Source organism: Sturnus vulgaris, chromosome W (genome assembly GCF_052056855.1).
Source record: "Sturnus vulgaris isolate bStuVul1 chromosome W, bStuVul1.hap1, whole genome shotgun sequence".
NCBI classification, from domain to species: Eukaryota; Metazoa; Chordata; class Aves; order Passeriformes; family Sturnidae; genus Sturnus; species Sturnus vulgaris.
The window spans coordinates 40240052-40260144 of record NC_142282.1 but is presented as its reverse complement, the minus strand read 5'-3'; the positions used below and the strand labels follow the sequence as shown (position 1 = coordinate 40260144).

The 20093-nt window shown below is 45.4% G+C and overlaps 1 protein-coding gene across 6 annotated transcripts in view; it reads right to left on the bottom strand.

The window, feature by feature from the left end:
* LOC148220178 (protein FAM219A-like) overlaps positions 1-11423 on the bottom strand; it is a 193651-nt gene extending 182228 nt beyond the window's left edge. Inside the window, exon 1 of one of the 6 annotated variants that reach the window (XM_088155661.1) lies at positions 11009-11423. In XM_088155661.1, the coding sequence (XP_088011787.1) occupies positions 11009-11032 (24 nt within the window). In that variant the 5' untranslated portion in view covers positions 11033-11423. The other 5 variants (XM_088155662.1, XM_088155663.1, XM_088155659.1 and 2 more) reach the window with 5 other exon arrangements.
* Between the last annotated feature and the right edge of the window lie 8670 nt (positions 11424-20093).

The following is a 20093-nucleotide window of genomic DNA, read 5'->3' as shown; positions in this document are numbered from 1 at the left end:
CTTTTTTTTTTTAAGAGAGAGTATTTTGCCAGTGTAGAGCCCACAGTATTTATAGCCAAGTGCGCGATTGTGTTAATGGCGGGTGCGTGCTGTAGATCTAGTTTTTTTGTTTGTTGGTCTTCTTCTGTTTCTGGTTGTGTGGACAGTCCCTGGTGAAGTGTCCTGGCTTCTTGCACTGGAAGCAGATGATCTGCTGCAGCTGCTCTGGTGACATTGGTTGCTTCTTTGCTCCTGGTGTCACAACTGCCCTGGTCTTTGGGTGCGCCAGTCCAGGATTTCTCTCGTGTCCACTGAGCAGTTCTGCTTTCCTGGCGCAGGCTTCTATCATCTGTGCTAAGCTAGGCGCTGGTTCGAGGGGATGGCTAAGGATAACCCTGTAAGAAATTCTCAGAACTAAACTGTTTAATATTAACATAACTACCCTTGGCGTCCACTGTTGGTAATTGGTTAAAAGCCTTTTCTGCAACATTGCATATTTTATCCAGGACAGACTTGGATAGTACTCTGGTTTGTTTTTCGGGGCAATGCCAATCCTTTTCCCCACATAGGTGTTCATATGTGATGTCATTATCATCAGCATCTTTCCTATCATCAGAGCTTTTTAAAAGCTCTTGTAAAAGCACTTTCAAAGATCTTTTCCACAGGCTTTCCCATAGATCATATTCTGAGGGAGTTAACAAACATCGGAAAAGATCCTTGATATAATTTGGAAGTAGTTCGTTTGAGCTAAAGGTGGCTCTCCTCATGCCTTTCAAGATTTCACTACCTCTGCCAAATTCTCTCTGTACTTTACAATTTTCCTTTTTATCTTGATAGGACAAAGGCTGTTAACTTTTCTTGCCATTTCTCCTACCAAGATAATCCACAGGAGCAACTGATGGTATATATTCTTCTCTCAGGTGTTGACTCCCAGGGCTAGGCACCCCCGCCCACCAGGCCAGGGAGGCTGCCCACCCTCCCCCACCACGGGGATACCATCTGTCCCACAGGGGCTGTGAGCTGATCCCTCTCCACTGCCATCCCAACTGGCACTGAAGACAGCAGTGGCTCCACTGCCCCCCCCCCCCCGCCCCCCAGTAGCTTGGAGGGCAGGCATGTGAAACCGGAGCAGGGGTGTGGTGGTGGGATCCAGGGTTGCAACATGTGTGGGCAGGGATGGGTTATGGGAGGGGAATGGGTTAGGGGCAGGGACCAAAGGGTTAAAGGGATTGTGGGATGACGGAGGAAAAACTTGGCTGCCACCATATGGGACCCCCACCACTCTCTCTACAGTGCCCCGAGGACAAGCCACATGACCAGAGCCATCTTGGATCTTGACCCCAGCCCCTTCAGTCTTAGCCACGTGGACGTTGCCCTGAAGGGAAGGGAAGTCACTTTTATAACTTTCTGAACACTGCTCTGAAGGAAAAACATTTGGGAGGGAAGGGTACAAGGAAGGAGGGCTGACAATTTTCGAAAAATCATCCGAACCAGGATACTGGGGAGGACTCGGGGGCCCAGAGCAGCTACGGCTGTGCTGGGTGCCCTGCGGTTCCCGGGGAGACCCATGGGTCCCCTCCAGTTCCAGGTTATAGGGTTTTGGAAAAAGGGAAGGTGAATCTGAGCTGTTTTGCTGTTGCTGCCTGTTGTTTTCTGTCTGAATTTAAAGTTTCCGAATTTGTAAGAATATCGGGTGGAACAGAGAGGCTGTTTCATCTCCATTTTCCACTTTTAAAGTTAATAAATCCCCTATTTCATCCCAAAATGAAATTGAATTTATATTTTGCAATTCAAGGTCCGATTTTTCAACAGACAGCTAGCCTGTAAAATGTGCTAATCTTTTCTTAGATATTAAAACATTTCCTGAACTTAATATTTCCCTGAGTTGGGAACGTAAACTCTTTTGTAGGGCAGATTGCTGTAAACCCATGATGTGTAGTTACAATCTGCCACTATATCTACCCCACTACAGTTAAAGCACAGGAAAAAGAGTTAGTTGTTAAAATCTGCCGCTTATAGCACGGCTTTCAGGCTCTGCCGGCCGCGGATCCGATGTTAATTCTGCCACTCTCGTTGGCAAGACCCACACGGTGCCGGAGCCGCTTTTGGGACCAATCCAGCCGAGCGGAGCCTCAAAAAGCTGCAAAAACCCCGTGCCGCCGCTTTGAAACCGATCAAAGCTGCCACCTGCCGCGATGTGCCGTGTCTGAGTTGGCTGCATCCAGCCCCCCCCCAGCCTGCGTGCCGCACCCCGTGCACGCCATGCCTGCCGCACGAATCGCGTGCCCGCTGGGTCGCCGAGCTGCGCTCTGTGGACACCTCCACGCCGCCTCTACCTCTTGCGAGCGGCGCCGTGCTGGCCAAATGCCACCGGTGAAACCCCCCCGCGGAGCTGCAGGGAACCCACCCTGCCGCGAAAGGAGGCTTACGCTCACCCCTTATCTAGCAGGCATAGGCTTCTGTGTAACTGTAGTGGGTCTCCGTCCAGAACCGACCTGCCTGGGCTACTGACAGGCTTCTGGTTCATCCTTAAAGTCTCTGAACTGCACAAAATGCAGCTCAAAGAAATTTAAGGTAGTTGATCAGCTCAAAGGCTTATTGAATCCTGAAAATGGGAGTCACAGCCTGTCGCGGGCTTCTCTAAATCTGTAGAGACCCATCCACATTAGCGCCAACTGTGACTTGGCCCACTGAGACTTTCACCCTTGTTCCCGACTAGCTCAGATGTTAGGATGAAGCCTCAGGGATCCGCCACATGGACGTGAATAAAAGATAACAAAAGAGGCTCTTTCCCCCCTGGGGAGAATCTGAGGTTTATTTCTTGTGGTCCTCCAGGAGCGAAAAGAGAGCGAGGTCAGGGGGCATAGGTCTTTTCTAGGGTCTGTAAGGGGGTGGGAAGAAATTGGATCTCAGCCAACTAGGCATGGCAAGAGGGGAGAGGGACCAGGCCACAGGACATTGCAGGGGTCCCGGAATCTACCATTTTCAATACATCTGGTGAGTTACAACAGTACCAGATTTGTTCTGTCCCACTTCTGAGCCCAATGTCAGCATTTCTAGGCACACAGAAAAATCCCACATATCCAGTCATAGCAACAGCCTTCAACATAGACAAGCTATGCACTCCATTAGTTAAAAATGAACTGAAACCCCGAAACAGAGGTTCAGAATATTCTTTTAATGCAAGTGTTAAATCTCTTTTTGAAAAAATTCTTAATTCTTGGCTGCTGAAGAAGAAGGAAACCTATTTCCAAAGCTTACTATGACAGCTGCATAATATAACATCCTACCCTGCAACAGCAGGGCTGGACCAGACCATCTCTTTGGGTTCTCGTCACTCTGTGGCCATGCAAACATGCATGCACAAGCCAATTCCATCCCTCTACTACTATCATGGGGTTTCTAGAAAATACTTATGTGTATTTTTTTTGTCTGCCAACAACTTTTCCAAACTTCCTAATCTCACTGCCATGCCTACTTCTCTCAACGTGAATAAAGAGGGTCAGCCTTGTCATGCCTGCTGTCTCTGCTTGACAAAACACATACACACACATCCCCCAAGTAAGGCATGCAACAAGTCTACATCAGCTTTTATGGACAGTTTTCTTCCCTACCACAAAGGTTAGAAGTTGAAAAAGCAAACAAACCACCACCACCTAGCTGAAAATATTTTCATAATTTTTCAACACTCCCACCATAAGAAAAGTGATTTTCTTGCCACTGAGGGGTAATTTAAATTTGTAAACTGACTTTCTGTTCACAAGACAATTATTTTGTTCCCAACTTTTTGCAAACACTAGCTGCAACAATAAACTAAGGACTGATACATCAACTCTAAATTATGTACAGTTTGATATACTGGAAATCTAAGTACTATCTTCAGTGCTAACATGAACCAGCCAACAACCTATCCTCACCTGCTGTCAAAAGGAACTGTACAAGTACTTTATTAAAGTTATTTCCACTTCTCCAAAAATTTTCTATCACTGTCTCACGCAATCAGATGCCAAGAAGGAATTTGCTTACTCCAGGTGCCACAGGGAATCAATATCTTGAATCAGCTTATATGCAGCTTTTACTTTAATGCCAAGGTGAACTGTATTTCAACAGGTCCCAGGTTGCACATAACAATGCACCTTCAAGTGAAGAGTGAGGCAGACTGAATTAAGTGGGGAGGAACACACAAAGGAACCTTTCCCAGATGGGAAACATAGATAACCACATTCAAGTGTTCTGCAGAATGCAGCTGGGGCACAGCACACACAAGCAAGCCTGTAGCATCAAAGCAAAGCAACTACACACTCAGAAGAAATAATCACTGTGATAATTGATAAAAGATTTGTGTTAATCACAAAAGCATTGGGGTTTGTATAAACCAGAATACTAAGCTCTGAAGTGAAGAATGAACACTAGATAAAGGAAATTATATGATAAAATCATTCTGTTTAAAATTGCCTTGTTATGGTATATTATGTTATTTTATGTTACGTTATATTATATTATGTTATGTTTTCCAAATAAGTTGTATCGGCTACCAGCTTGCAAAATCAGACTTCCCAATAGCCCTTCCTGCCTTTGTCTGATCAATGCTGTTTATCTCAAGGACCACACTTCCAGAACTTCTCTGGTGGTTATCTACAAGGATGTTTATTCAATCACCACTGCTTATGACAACAAAAAACCAAAAATTATTGATTACAACAAGAAACCACAGTAGAAGAAGAGGCTGCAAACCAAGGTTCGGTGGAGCGTGGAGTGGGCGGTAACCCCTCACTTTTCCCAGCATGCTGCTTGCTCTTTCTATATCAAATAAAGCAATCTAAATTTTGCTGAATATCGAGACTTTTGTCTCTCATTTATAACAATTTGGTGCTGAAACCCGGGACGTCCTTGGAGCCCTGAGAGGCACTGCGATTTCGGGGAGGCGCTCCACTACTGTGGCCCTGGTTTGTCAGTGATTCTCGGGACCCATCGACGTACCTCACGATACAGACTGAACAAGGAAAAGCTCCCCGGAAGACCGCGGCAAAATCACCTGTAATTCTCGTGCACGAAGACCCAGACAGGAGCATTAGACTGTAAGTATCTGTCTGGTTTGGTGGGGATGACTGTGTGCTTGCCTGAAGGAGACGTGGCCTTTGCTGCGAAGTGAGAGTGGAGTCCTTCTATCCGCGTTTCCAGCATCCCACGAGGGACCTGGCCGGTGACAGGATGAAGCGAGTGAGCACAAAGGGAGAGACTGCTTTTCTTGTCCTAGCCCAGGTAGAGGCTAGGTCCTTCCCATCCTAGTCCAGGTAGAGGCTAGGTCCTTCCTATCCTAGTCCAGGCAGAGGCGGGACCCAGGGAGCGGGGGAAGGGGGAGGAAAGAAAAGCAGATGGCAACACACCAGTCATGGAGGGAGAAGGAAAAAGCTGCTTTTCCCATCCCAGCCCAGGTAGAGGCGGGTTCCAGTCCATCCTGACCCAAGGAGAGACAGGGGTTCGGGCAGAACACATCGGAGAATAGAAACACCTCAAGACAGTCCCTTGAGGTAAAAATGGGACAAAGATTCTGAGTCCCAGGGACCCACGAAGAGGTTCAAGTTCATTTGGTCCACAAGGAGACCGGGAAAATAAAGACAAGTAGGTTGCCAGAAATACCACCAGACAACCCTTTGGGAGTAATATTAAGACGTTGGGACACAGGGTCAGTATACAGAGAAAAAAGTAAAGAAAAATTGATTCAATATTACATGTTGGAATGGACCAAAGAAATGATCCATAAAGATAATCTATACTGGGCCCATGTTCGGATCATTTGAGGGTTGGATTTGTCAGGCATTAAACACATATGTGGCTTGTAAAAAAACATTTAAAATAGAGGAATATGATTATGCTGCCCTGTGGGCAAAACAGTCCAAGCTTTATATATACTTTAAAAGAAAAAGAAGATGAGGATAAAAAAAGGTTACCTGGGAACCTCTTAATAATCTCCCCCCTCCGTATAATAGAGAAAATACAGGAAACCCCCCCAGGCACCCACTTCTTCTCTTCCTGGTACTCCCATAGCTCTAAGAACTCGCTCCAGTCAAAGAAATACCAGGAGAGATAGTATCACCAGAGAGGAGGGAGATAAAGGCTCGCCTTTACCCCCTGAGGGAAGTCCCATTAGCAGGACAACAGGCTGGATTAATTGGATTTGTAAATGTTCCCTTGAACACAGGGAAAGTGAGGAACTTTAAAAAAGAAATTGGAAAACTATTAGAAGATCCTATAGGAGTATCTGAGAGACTAGATCAATTCCTCGGACCAAGTATGTATACTTGGATGGAATTACAATCTATATTAAGTATCCTATTCACCACAGAAGAACGGGAAATGATCAGACAGGCTGGAATGAGGGTATGGGAACGGGAGCATCAGATTGGTCCTAGGGGAGACCAGAAAAGGCCATTACATAATCCTAACTGGGATAATCAAAATTATGTCCATCGCCAGAATATGATGGACTTAAGACGGATACTCATTAAAGGTATCCGAGACTCAGTTCCTAAATGACAAAATATCAAGAAAGCCTTTAGTGAACAACAAAAAAAGGACGAATCCCCAACCGACTGGTTGGAGCGGCTGACGGAAAATCTCCAAATGTACTCTGGGATAGACCCTGACACACAAGTGGGTCAGGCACTCCTCAAAATCCAATTTGTTGCTCGATCATGGGGAGATATTAGAAAGAAATTAGAAAAGTTAGACGATTGGCAAGATCGGGAGTTACAAGAATTGCTAAGAGAAGCACAAAACGTTTATGTAAGGAGGGAAACCACAAAAACCCCCACCGAAACAAGAAAATGAAGCAGGAAATAATTCACCAAGGTGAACCTGCTTTTACTGTAACAAGAAAGGTCATATAAAGAAAAATTGGAAAAAGCAGATACAGGATGAAAAAAAAAAAAAGTTCCAGGAAGACGAATAGGGGTGTCGGGGGCTGTATGTACTGGGGACCATATCATCTAAAGAGCCCTTGATAAAATTAAGGATCGGTCCCCAGGGCGAGGAGGTGGAATTTTTAGTAGATAGAGAAAGTGAAAAATCCACAATTAAACGCCTACCAAAAGGGTGTAAACCTAGTAGAGAAACAGCACTCGTGGTTGGAGCAAAAGGTGAACCATTTCGGGTCCCTATTATCAAAAATGTGCAAATTGAGACCCGGAACAAAATTGAATTAAAAGATCTGCTGTTACTGCCAGAGGCAGAAAATAATTTATTGGGGAGGGATTTAATAATAGCATTGGATTTTAAAATTGAAGTATCCCAAGGGCAGCTTAAAATTTTTGCTTTAACCCAAAAGGATGAGGAGCAAATGTCCTGAGGTGTGGTACACCCCTGGGGAAATAGGGAAGTTAAAAATGAAACCCATCAAAGTGCAAATCACTAATCCTGATTTACCTATCCGAGTTCGTCAATATCCAATATCACTGGAAGGGAGATGGGGCCTAAAGCCTCTCATAGAAAACCTTGTGCAACAAGGGGCTTTAGAACTATGTATGTCTCTACATAATACTCCTATTCTGCCTGTCAAAAAAGACAGATGGGAATTAGATTGGTACAGGATTTGAGGGCTATAAATCAGCGAACTGTTACCAAATTTCCTGTAGTAGCAAACCCTTACGCTCTCTTAAAAGAGTTGTCCCCTGACTACACTTGCTATAGTGTAATAGATCTAAAAGATGCCTTCTGGGCATGCCCATTAAAAGAAAGCAGTAGAGATTACTTTGCCTTTGAATGGGAAGGTCCTGATAAGGGCAGGAAACAACAACGGCTTTGGACAGTATTGCCTCAGGGCTTTACAGACTCTCCCAATCTCTTTGGACAAGACCTAGAAGAATTAATGCAGGCTTTTGAGTCACCAGAAGGGGTGTGATTGTAGCCCGTTCATTTTAAAAAAAAAAAAAAGGGTGTCCATATTGTACTGAGTTGTGGTGGTGTCATTCCTATGGTGGGTATCCCCCATTCGCATTATGTGTTCAATGTAGAAGAAATGAATGTAAGGAAACTATTAAGGTACTTAATACCCTATCAGCACAAGGAGAAATCGAAATTAATGATCATAACTGGTGACAGTTATTTGAGAATAGAATGAGGAAAAAAAAGAAAGCCAGAGCAGAGGTATTGGCAAAAAAGTGTCGAAAAAGGTTGTGTATATCGTGCTGTTACTGCTGTACCTCGTACTGGAATGTTAAAGCTAAAAGCTGGAACAAAATTAAGAAACACTACCAAAAGAGAAAGACAATGTGGGAGACCCCAGGACATATTCCCTGCTGCCGAGAAGATCAAACAAACCTCGGCTACTGGCAGCAACCCCGTAGGCCTTGAGGGAGGCAGAGGGATGAAAATGGTCATGGGAGTCATCCTATTGCTAATGATGATAAAAGGAAATAGTGCTGATGCTTGTTCCAAGTGTTACCAGACAATTAGGTACTGGCAAATGCACAGTATCCACCCTTGCCTTCCATACACATATCAATTCGGTCTTCTATAATAAGCACATTATGCACTATTATGGAAAAAAGTTACTGGGTAGCCACCAATTTGAGAAAAAAAGGGTGGGCTCCATCAGCATACCAAAGTTGCCCATTAAGAGAGATACACCTCTGCTTCACAAAAGAAGGCATGTGGGGATATTCAAATCAGGGAAGAGTGCAAGATAACTACAAGGAGGAACTGATAAAAAAAAAATTATAACTAAAATGTTCAAAGGAACAAGGACAAACCGTGGGGGAAGTTTTAACTTGTATGAGAAAATAAAACAACTCAGCGAATGGGACTTACCCACCTTGGGAAAAAATTTATTTGTAGAATTAATAAAAGAAATCACTACTGAACTGAACTCACTGTTGGATCTGTAGAGGAATGCAGATGACTGAACAATGGCCATGGAGGGGGGGGAAGGATTAAGGCCAGAACAGTTGTTACAGTGAAATCAAACAGAAATATCAAAGAGGAATGTGTGGGAAGTTTAATAATTCTGAATGCTGCTTAAAAATTGATGATAATGGTGAAGTAATTACTAAAATTGCAGAAGAAATAAAACGAATAGCCCATGTACCTGTACAAACCTGAAACTCTATGCTTAATGATAATTGGTGGAATAACCTGTTGGGGGGAGCTTGGTGGAAAAAAATAAGGTTTATATTAACATATGCATTATTAAGACTACTGCTCATCCCTTGTCTTGTTCCATGCTTCATTCGACTAATCCAGTCGGTGGTTCAAAGAATGCAAGTTGCTACAATACCAATAGACCCTGAGAAGGCAACAAAATTAATGGCAGTAAATGAATTAAATCTAGTACAAGAAGTACTGAAAAAATTTGAAGCCAGAACAGGAATCAATGGGATAAAAAAAAAGAAGTGGGGAAATTGTGATAATTGATAAAAGATTTGTTTTAATCACAAAAGCATTGGGGTTTGTATAAACCAGAATACTAAGCTCTGAAGTGAAGCATGAATACTAGATAAAGGAAATTATATGATAAAATCATTCTGTTTAAAATCACCTTGTTATGGTATATTATGTTATTTTATGTTACGTTATATTATATTATGTTATGTTTTCCAAATAAGTTGTATCGGCTACCAGCTTGCAAAATCAGACTTCCCAATAGCCCTTCCTGCCTTTGTCTGATCAATACTGCTTATCTCAAGGACCACGCTTCCAGAACTTCTCTGGTGGTTATCTACAAGGATGTTTATTCAATCACCACTGCTTATGACAGAAAAAAAACCCAAAAAATTATTGATTACAATGAGAAACCACAGTATAAGAAGAGGCTGTAAACCAAGGTTCGGTGGAGCGTGGAGTGGGCGGTAACCCCTCACTTTTCCCAGCATGCTGCTTGCTCTTTCTATATCAAATAAAGCAATCTAAATTTTGCTGAATATCGAGACTTTTGTCTCTCATTTATAACAATCACCAAGTAGTCTTGGTGATGATCTATCATCTCCCATGACTACCAGCCAGCTGGCCTTCCTTCATAAGCGTCATTTCAGAAGATACCAAGAGCCCAGGACCACTCTACCTGCCCAGTTATGCAGCCACAAAGTCCCATAAACCTGTATACTTCCTTCTCTGCAAAGATTCCCCGGGGTCCCATGTAGTAGTGTAACCTTTCTGTCAACTTCTTCAGAGCTCATTAACTGAGTATAATTGTGCCCATGAAGTGGAAAAATAAAACAGAATGAAAAACATATGCCCTGGCGTGGGGGAAAAAATCCAACACCTTACAGATTGCTATTTTATGTGAGCAAAACTGTAATTTGACACAGATGTTTCTTTGCAGAACACCTGGATTTTTCACACAACGAGTATCCAATAGCATTTTTCCCCTAGAGCAATGCCTATAAAATCAGCCACAGAGAGTGTTCCACAGCTTCATACCACTCACGCCAGATAGGTGTATTTAACGCACATCCCGTGCGGATATTCCGCCTCTAGGGAGAACCTTTCAGACTGGACTGCACATAAGCATCGCTCAATTCTTCCCCCAGATCTCATGTATATTGCAAAAATCAACTAAAACCCCCCAGTCCTTTACGCCTCCCGCGGCTCTGGCTGCCCGTCCTTATTTGGACGGGCTCCTCAGTCTTACCGCCGCTCCCCACTCCTCCGGAGCACTCCCCTGCACTGGAGCCCAGTGACTGAGGCGGCGCGAAACACTCACCTCATGCACTAGCCAGGCCGGGGCGTTTCGAGACGTTACTGTGTTTGCAGAAGCGACGTTTCAACCGAGGCAGGAGCACAGCCCCCTTTGCTCGCCCCCTTCCCTTCCCTTCCCTTCCCTTCCCTTCCCTTCTCTTCTCTTCTCTTCCCTTCCCTTCGGGCGGCTTCTGCCCTTGCTAGCGGCAGCACCCAGGGAGATGACGGCCGTTACACAACCGCGGCGCACGGGCACAGGAGCACACATCCCCATGTCAAGGGGGCAGCTCCCGGAAACAACGCGGCCTCCCTCGCCCCTCACCAGCGGCTGCATCTCGGCCTGAACGGCTGGCACCTGGAACCGGTCTATCTCCTCCATCTTGATGGTGGAGACAAGGCGGAAAGAAAGAAGACCGAACGCGGGGAGACTCCTCAAACGTAGAAAGACTACACCGCCGACCACCACAGGTTCTGCTTTATCATCGTCGCCGCCGAAGTGACTCAGCCGCGCCGCTTCCGGGCCCGGCCGGGACCGCCCCGCCCTATATCTGCATATTCATGAAAGGCGGGAGTGCTGGCAGTAATTCCGGAGTCCAGACACTCTGTTCTCCACGGTCCTCGCCTCACTGCCGCAGGGACGTACAATTTCCTCCCTCGGGAGGCGCGGGGACACTTCAGGTGGAAGTGGAGAGGAAAGTAATAGCCAACGCCGACAGTGTTCTGCGCCCGGATTAGTTGCACGCCGCTTCGGGCGCGTTGCCATGGTTGCCACTATCGACTTCCGTTGGCCGGAAGGGTGTGGAGCTATTGTGAGGAGCAGCTGGTGGTGGGGAGCCGCTGCGGTAGCTGCCATGTCAGTCAAGGTGGACGACAGCCACCGGTAGGTAAAAGGTCTGACATGAGCGGGCATCGTAGCAGGGCTGTGCCGCCCTCTCGTATGACAGCGCCGTAGTGAGCTCATCACCTGTGCTTCGTTTTTCGGGGGAATAGCGATTCACACTAGGGAGCATCACTATGCGGCCCTGCTGTCTCTGCTGCCCTCAGCTCCTGCTCTGAGCGCGTGCCTCAGTGTCATTGGTGTGACACCAGGCCCAAAATAACATCACTATTCCCACTGTTACCAAGTTACATTGACATGCGCAACCCAGCTCCTTTCCCTCTAGAGTGCCACATAGAGCTGTAATCCCCCAGGGCTGGGTGGGACATGGGGGCTTGGAACAGTCCCTCCTTGGCACTGCTTGCTGTGTCCTTACATCGTGTTGCATCACTCTGTTCCTGCACTGAGGTATGTCATCACCCTGCCACTGATACCCTGCATGTTCCATGGCACTTCTATGTGTTGCCACCCTACTCAGGCAAACCAATATGTCCCAAAGCTGCAACACCCCTCACTGTCACAGTACTGTTGCATCCCGATGAGACTACAAGAGTCTTTGGTCATCACTATATTATGCCTTTTTGTCATTGTTACAGTGTATGACACTTTCAGGGCAGGTTTTAATGCACTTGAGGTGCCCCTAGTCTGTGAGAGAATCTTTAAGGCTGCTAAATGGATAGGTTGAAACCCCTGTTTTAAAAAAGTTTTTGGAAAAATACTTTCAATTATACTTACCTGTAACTTATATCACTTTCCTTTTGTTTTACTATTTGGTCTCCTCTTAGTTCAGACAATTAACTGAGGTTATCTGCTAACCTTTGTGGCCCTAACCCTACTCTGGGAGCAGTGGTGTGGGTGGATGTATGTCTGTGAGACCTCACTGTCTTCCTTGCGCTCTTCATGGGCATCTCTGTCTGGATCCTCTCACAGGATGAAGGGCTCAGATTCATTCCTGCATCTCATCTACTACTGGAGTATCAGAGTATTTGCTTTAAAAGCAGAGACTGACCTTGTAGATAAAACCTTTTTTTGTAGCAGGTTTAGGTCAATCCAAATGTATTTGATCTTTGGGTTGGGGAAAAGAGGGTTAGCATAGGCATCCCAGAAATGACAGAACAAAGCAGCCTACTTCCTCAGTCCAGAACATGTGCCAGAAATCCATAACTAACCAAGTGTAACACGTGTGACATCTCACCCTTAAGGGAAGAGACCACCCAATTTTTGTAAATGCCCATGGTCAAAAGGAATGACAAAAGTCAGAGGGTCTGCAAAAACTCACTAAGTTTTATTAGTAACTGTCTTGGTTTGAAAGACAGGTATTTGCTTAGAAAAGGCAAGACCCCTTTCCCTGAGATGGAGAGTGTAACCCCCTCCCTTCCACTTATTATAATTTTGGAATCAGGGGGTTTCAGGCAAAAGATATGGGGATACGAATAACAGTTCTTTATTAATATATCTAACAAGGCAAATAAAAGAAATAACAACAGCTATAAAAATTGACAACAAAACAGAACAGTATAACTCAGTTCCAGACCTTTGTGGCCGCAGGCTCCCTCTCCCTGCGCTCAGTTACCGGTGCTGTGGGCAGGGCAGGTCCCGCGCAGCTGAAGAGGGCTGGAGTGATGGCAGCTGCGGCCCAGGCGTGAGAGGGATGGAGGAGCGACTCCCCCCATCACCGTGTCAGTCGTGGTGTTCGGCAGAGTGCCTGGAGGTAGTAGGATGAAGCGAGAAGGCAGCAGTGCGATGTCTGACAGCAGGGAACGTGGCTCCCGGCGTTGGGATTGTGGGAAGGCTGCTAGGTAGAAGCACCGGTCGTCTTCCTCCGACTCCACGAGTGAGTGAGAGAGAGCAAGCGAGCAGGCCCCTGCCCCACCTCTCCTTTTCCGATGTTCCCTCTCTCCCCACCCCCTTCGAGAGAAACTGTTACTTGCTAGGGTGTAGGCACAAATACTTAGTATAACAATGGAAAAAATTCCACAGAAACAAAAGGGAAGAATTCAACCCTCAGCAGTAACTTACACACTTGGCATGGGAACTGGTATGTGAGTCCCTGACCTACTATATAAGAACACGGCAGTGGGGTTTGGATAAAGGAGGAAAAAGAAAAGGAAGAGATAAAAAAAAGAGATTAATTAAAGAGGAAGACAGAGAAAAAGAGAAAAAGACACCACCATTCCTAGTTCCAGCATCACTCCAGCTGATGGGATTTCTAGGGTGCTGGGGGGCACTGCCCAGGCTTGGTGGGGGTATCTTTTTATGTATTGATTTCCTCGCCCTGAAGATAGGTTTCTCAATTTCTATGCAAATTGCGTAGTCTGTTCTTTCAGACCTTTCTGTAAATGGGTCAGAGGGCTTCAGGGATATCATGAATGAGTGTTTTAGGGTTGCATTAGAAATCATCAGCAAAGGTATTCACAAAAACAGGTTTAATATAAAAGTGAAAGCACGACAAAGTTCCTTGGCAAGGTTCACTCTGCTTCTTACTAGATGGTTAAAGCACACAGAGAAACAGCAAACAGAAGTCCAAAATCAATCAATCCAAATTGAAATAAACCCAAAACTGTGTACATGGAGGTGGGGGGGGGGGGGGAAGGGGGGAGAAAAGGACAGGAAACGGTAAGGATAAAAAGGAATATGGAAGACCCTCCTGTTGAGTCACAAGGTTCAGAGTAGACGCCCGTGCTAAACTGAGTCCTGAACTGGACTTGACCAACAATTTATACCTAAAGGCCCGACAGCATTACTTAGCCTTAACATTTAAATTTGAAGTAACTTAAACTTAACAATACTTAGTTAATAACTTAAGTGTCCTGGTTTTAGCCAGGACAGGATTCATTTTTTGCAGTAGCTAGGAGGAGATGTGGATAGGGCCCGGACGTTATTCTATACCACTCACGTCATTGCCCGGGGTAAGGGGCAAAGGAACTCTCTCTCTTCTGGGGAGAAGGGGTTCCTTCTGGTCAAGAAAACATGGGGTCTACTGTGAGTATTTTGCATGTAAATCACCCTCTCTTTTGTATACTTTTGTTATTACTATTCTTGCTTTTACTGTTTGTTTTCTTATCTCTTTGCTGTTTCCAGTAAATTGTTTTTATCTTGACCCATGATCTTTGTCTTTTGTTCCTCCAACTGGATTGAGGGGAGAATGGAAGCAGGGCATGGTTTTAGCGGTAATACTAAACTGGGGAATACCATTCCTAAACCTTGTCACTTAAATTAAACATCTTAGCAAAAGATTCATATAGACTTTACTATACCACAACAGTAACTCACAGGCCTAATTTACTTACAAATATGAAGTACGTAAGAATCTAGGAGAGCAGCGTTCCTGGTTGTCCTGGTTGAAAAGACAGGTGCCTACCAAGGAAGGTGGGATCCCTCCTGGAATGGAAATGATGACCCCCTCCCTCCAAATTATTATAACTTTGAAATTATGGGGCTTTCAGGCAAAGATATGGGAAAAGGAAGAGCAGTTCTTTACTAGAAAATATATATACATATGTATATAAAGACGAACAAACAACAACAACAGCAAGAACAAAAAACAGCCTTTTACCTCCAGTAAAGCAATTTCCTCTTTGGTGTAGTTATGACCATAACCGGCAGGGGGGCCTGTTGGCTAGTGTTGGGGCAGAGCGCCTGCGCTGAGTCACCTGTGGCTGCAGGGGTGCTCTGATGCAAGATCAGGACCTCCCTGGTGGTGATGGCTGCTCGGAGAGAAAAGGGTTGACTCTCACAGCCACCCACGTGAGTGGTGATCGGTCTTCCTCACCACTGACAGCCAATATATGCTGGGAAGGGAGGCAGGGCTTTATTGCGATGTCACACTATTCTACAGAAAGCGGTCCAATGGAGGGAGAAAAAAAAACTCTCTAGCAGTATATTTGAAGTGATAGAGAATCAGGCATTACTTTATTTTCTGGCCAGGATGTGCCAAGGAAAATATTCCAAACACACATGTTTTTGCAGGATTTTCCCCTAAACTTTATATTGTCAAAACCCATAGAGATGCACTGTTTCAAAGTTCATTGGTCCAGAGTTGAGCAACCCCCAGTATTCAGTTTGCCACTGGATCAGAATCTTCTCACCTGTGATGTTAATTAGATCTTCATTCTTCGATTTTCTCATCGGTCCTTTCCAGACGAGATCTCTCCAACTCTGCCAGAGGTGGCATCTGAGGGTAGATGTTTGTAGGTGACCACTGATGTTCCGTTGATGTTCTGTTGATGGCCTTTTACCTTTCTAGGTATCTTTGGGCTACTCCCAGTCTGTTGATATGTTAAGCCCATCTCCTTAGAGTGATGCTACATCTCCTAAAAAATATAAAGAAAATTCCTTTTCCCAAGGCAAAGTCAAGTCTAGCCTAGCTAGAGAGACAAAAAAAAAAAATTTAAAAGTTATATTGTTTCCAACACGGGGAGAAGGGGGAAAGGGACGACTCCCTCAGGCACCTAAATGGATTGAGTTTGTCTCTCGGTGCTTCTCTCTTGCAAGCAACAGGATCATAAGGCGGTGAGACAGGGAATTGAAGAGTAAGGAATAGTTCATCAGAAACCAAGACAATGAGGAATGCCTGACATTTAGTATGCTTGCAAAAATCTAGAGGAGAGGCAGACTGGTTTGTGATAAATGGAGCCAGAACTTGCAAACAGGATGAGGGGTGCAAGGCTACCAGTGATAAGTGATAAATCCAAAACCTTAAACCAGCAAGAACTAATCTCAAGGTCTGGAATGTGCCCAAAGGGCTAAGACGCATGCTCCAGAGACAAAGTTGAAAAGTTCAAGTGTGATGAAGAGTTTGGAAGCCTTTGTCAGAGACCCCTGACGACCCCTGAATTGGGGAGGCGCAAGCGCAAAAGGACTTTTGGTTCGTTTTAATATGAAGCGAGGGTAGGCGGGACTAGGTGGGGCTAGGACATGAATATGTATTAGGCGTATTGTGTAATCCTAGGCTTTTAGGGAATAAATAGAGCAGTAGTTTGAAGTTTCGGGGTGCATGCTTTGGGATGAGAGGAATGTTGAATTTGTCTTCACAAATGAGTTGTGGATCAGCCTATAGATAAGGCTAGCACTGAGAGATAAAAGAAACAATGGGATGGATTGCACTGATTGATGAATGGAAAGAGATATTTGCCTTTACAAACAAACTGTAGGGCTGCTGATAAATGAAATTGGATATCGAAAGATGAAAGAAGCAACGGGGGGAAAACTATGAATTCTATAAGAATTAAAAATTAAAAGGGAGGGTTATACATTAGAGGGGAATTTCAGGTATCAGGCGTTCCGGGAAGTCTGTGCCTCTCAAGTACCTAAGCCAATGGGGAAAGAGAGAGGGAAATGCGGCCGGGAAAATAGGATAAAAAGGAGGCTGCGTCCTCCGAAAATTTGAGAGATCCCAGGGGAATGTCCCATGGCCTCTCCCTTTATTCGAATAAAGCAAAAAGGACTCCTCTGTCTCCTTTTTGGACATAAACCTCTGGTGTTTGTGGATTAATTTTCCTGACAATTTTGGGGGCTCGTCCGGGATCTTTCCACCGTCCGGGGCGGCGGGCGGCGAGCGGAGCTGAAGGAGCGCCTCACCCAGTTTCGGTGATCAGCTCCCCTTGGTGCCGGCTGGCACCGGGCGATTGATTGGGTTCCCGAGACTGTCCAGGAGACAGACGAGTGGCGGACCAGGGGGGTCCGTGAAGAGTCCGCAGGGAAGGACCACTGAAAATCTCACCGGTGAGTAAAATGGGATCTTCGGGGAGCAAACCTGGGAGGGCACCCATGGAGGGTAGCACAGGTAAAACGGGGCACCCAGAGAGGGTTGGAAAGGTGAAGCCGCGAAGGGGCCCCGGCAAATGGGATGACGATCCCATAATACCCCTGGAGAGTCCCTTGGGGTGAATGCTGAGGTCTTGGGAGAGATTGTATATTCACCCAGAAGTAACTATGGAAATTATGGTAAAATATTGTTATTTTGTGTGGCCAGAGTATAAGTTGGCAAGGGGACTTATATGGCTACTTATGGAACAGATAAAATTCATTTGTGTCGAATTTTGTGAAGGTATTTAGAGGAAAGTGGTGAGGATTGGAATGTTTTTCAGCACCTTCCCCTGTCTTGTCCTCCAGTGTTGCTAGCAGACCCAGAGCCAGCTGCAGGTCGTCTGTATCCTCAACTTTCAGAGCAAGGGGATCAGGGAAATGTTATTCCTACAGCCTCACCTGAGAAGGATAATGGTGTAGGGGGAGGGGAGCAGCATGTTGTATCACCCCCCAGAACTAGAAGAGGAACTCAGTTTAGGGCATCAGAAGCCCCCCAAGAGACAGGGGTACACCAGATGCCACTCCGTCAAGTTCCTTTGGGGGGTCAAGGGGGAGGATTTGGGTTTGTAATTGTACCACTTACTACCCAGGATATAAGAGGGTTGAAAAAAGAATTACCCCCATATTTGGATGATCCCATAGGGGTGGGGGAAAAGATAGAGGAATATTTGGGAAATGCGGATTATACATGGAAGGATTGGGATTTTCTTTTGGGAATTTTGTTTGGGTCATCAGAGAAACGAATGACTTTGCAGAAAGCTCGGCAGCTGTGGGAGGATGAACATCCACAAGCAGCAGGGGGGGCTGGACCCAATGCACCTACGATGGATGATGCCATCCCCCAGGCAGACCCCCAGTGGGACCCAAATAACCAGGCCAGTCTGGCTCACCGTGATTACCGTGCTTATTTGATTAGGGCAATCAAGTCTGCGGCTCCCAGAACTAACAACATAGCTAAGGCTATGTCGTTAGAACAGGAGAAACAGGAAAGCCCCTCTCATTGGTTGGAGAGGATTAGAGATGCCTTGAGGAAGCACGGGGGGATGGATCCTGAAGGGCCAGCCTTCAACACATTGCTTAAAGTACAATTTGTTACTAAAGCCTGGCCTGATATACGGAAAAGAGTACAGAAGGATAAAGAGTGGCAGAATAAGCCTCTAGAGGAATTGGTTAGAAAAACACAGCAGATATATGTAAGAAGGGATGAGGAAAAGGCAAAAGCTAAAGCAAAGATGATGGCAGAGTTTTTGCAGCCCCGGAGGAATAAACCGCAGGGTCCAAGGGGTCCCCAGCGACAGAGGGGACGGGGTCGGCCACAAGGAAGGGGCAGAGGAATTCCCTCCTCGGCAGGGGACAGCTGACCCAAACAGCGGCTGGGGAATAACCAGTGTGCTATCTGCAGGGCAGAAGGGCATTGGAAAAACGAGTGTCCGCAGAAACAACTGGACCCTCAGGAAGAGGAAGTCCAGAGGATAATGGAAATGGATTGTTAGGGGTGTCAGGGGCTCCTATTATACCAAGGACCCACCACTCAGGAGCCCTTGATAACTTTTAAGGTGGGTCCGGATCGAGAGGAGGTGTGTTTTTTGGTAGACAGAGGGGCCTCTCGGTCCAACTTAAATTTTATACCTAAGGGGGGGAAATTGTCAAAAAGATCCTTGGTTATTCAAGGAGTAAGCGGGAAGGATGAGCGAGTGCATTTTATTCAACCACTGTTAATAGATGTGGGGGACAGATTTGAACTGCATGAATTCTTGTTTGTTCCTAATTGTAATTGTAATTTACTGGGAAGAGATTTGATGGCTAGAACGGGAATGCAAATTAGCATTGTAAGAAGTGACACGGAGTCCGAAACTGTGATATCTTTGTGTAAAATGTCTGAAAAGGCTTATACTAAAATAAATCCGGAAGTATGGGCAGCTCCAGGGAAATATGGGAAACTGGACATAGAGCCTCTCCAAATTACTTTGAAGCAACCAGGACAAGTGGTGTCTAAAAAGCAATACCCTCTTTCAAAGGAGGGAAAGAAGGGGTTACAGCCTGTTATTGAGTCCCTGCTAAAAGCAGGTCTTTTAGAGCCGTGTATGTCTCCCTATAACACTCCTATCCTGCCGGTTAAGAAACCAGATGGAACCTACAGAATGGTGCAGGATTTAAGAATAATAAATGAGATTGTCAAACCAAGGCATCCCACGGTTCCAGATCCATACACAATCCTGAATCAAATCCCTTCTTCACATCAGTATCATTCTGTACTGGATTTGAAGGATGCTTTCTGGGGGTGTCCAATCACAGAAGATAGTAAACAGTATTTTGCTTTTGAGTGGGAACAGGAGGAAGGAGGGAAAATGATAAAACAACAATTGACATGGACAGTACTCCCTCAAGGATATACAGAGTCACCAGTTCTGTTTGGGCAAGCTTTGCAGAAAATATTGAGAGTTTACTCCACCCTTAGGAGTCAAGTTGTTGCAGTATGTAGATGATTTGCTCTTATCAGGGGAACAGGAAAAGGTGGTTGAAGAGGCTACTGTAAAGCTGCTTAATTTTCTTGCAAAAAAAGGGACTTAGAGTATCCAAAAAGAAAGTACAGTTAGTAGAAAAGAAGGTGAAATATTTGGGACACATTCTGTCCGAAGGGTTACGGTGTATTGATCCAGAAAGGATACAAGGGATTTTACAGGTACCATTACCCCAGACTAAAAAGGAGTTACGGCAGTTTTTAGGGTTGGTGGGGTACTGTAGAGCATGGATC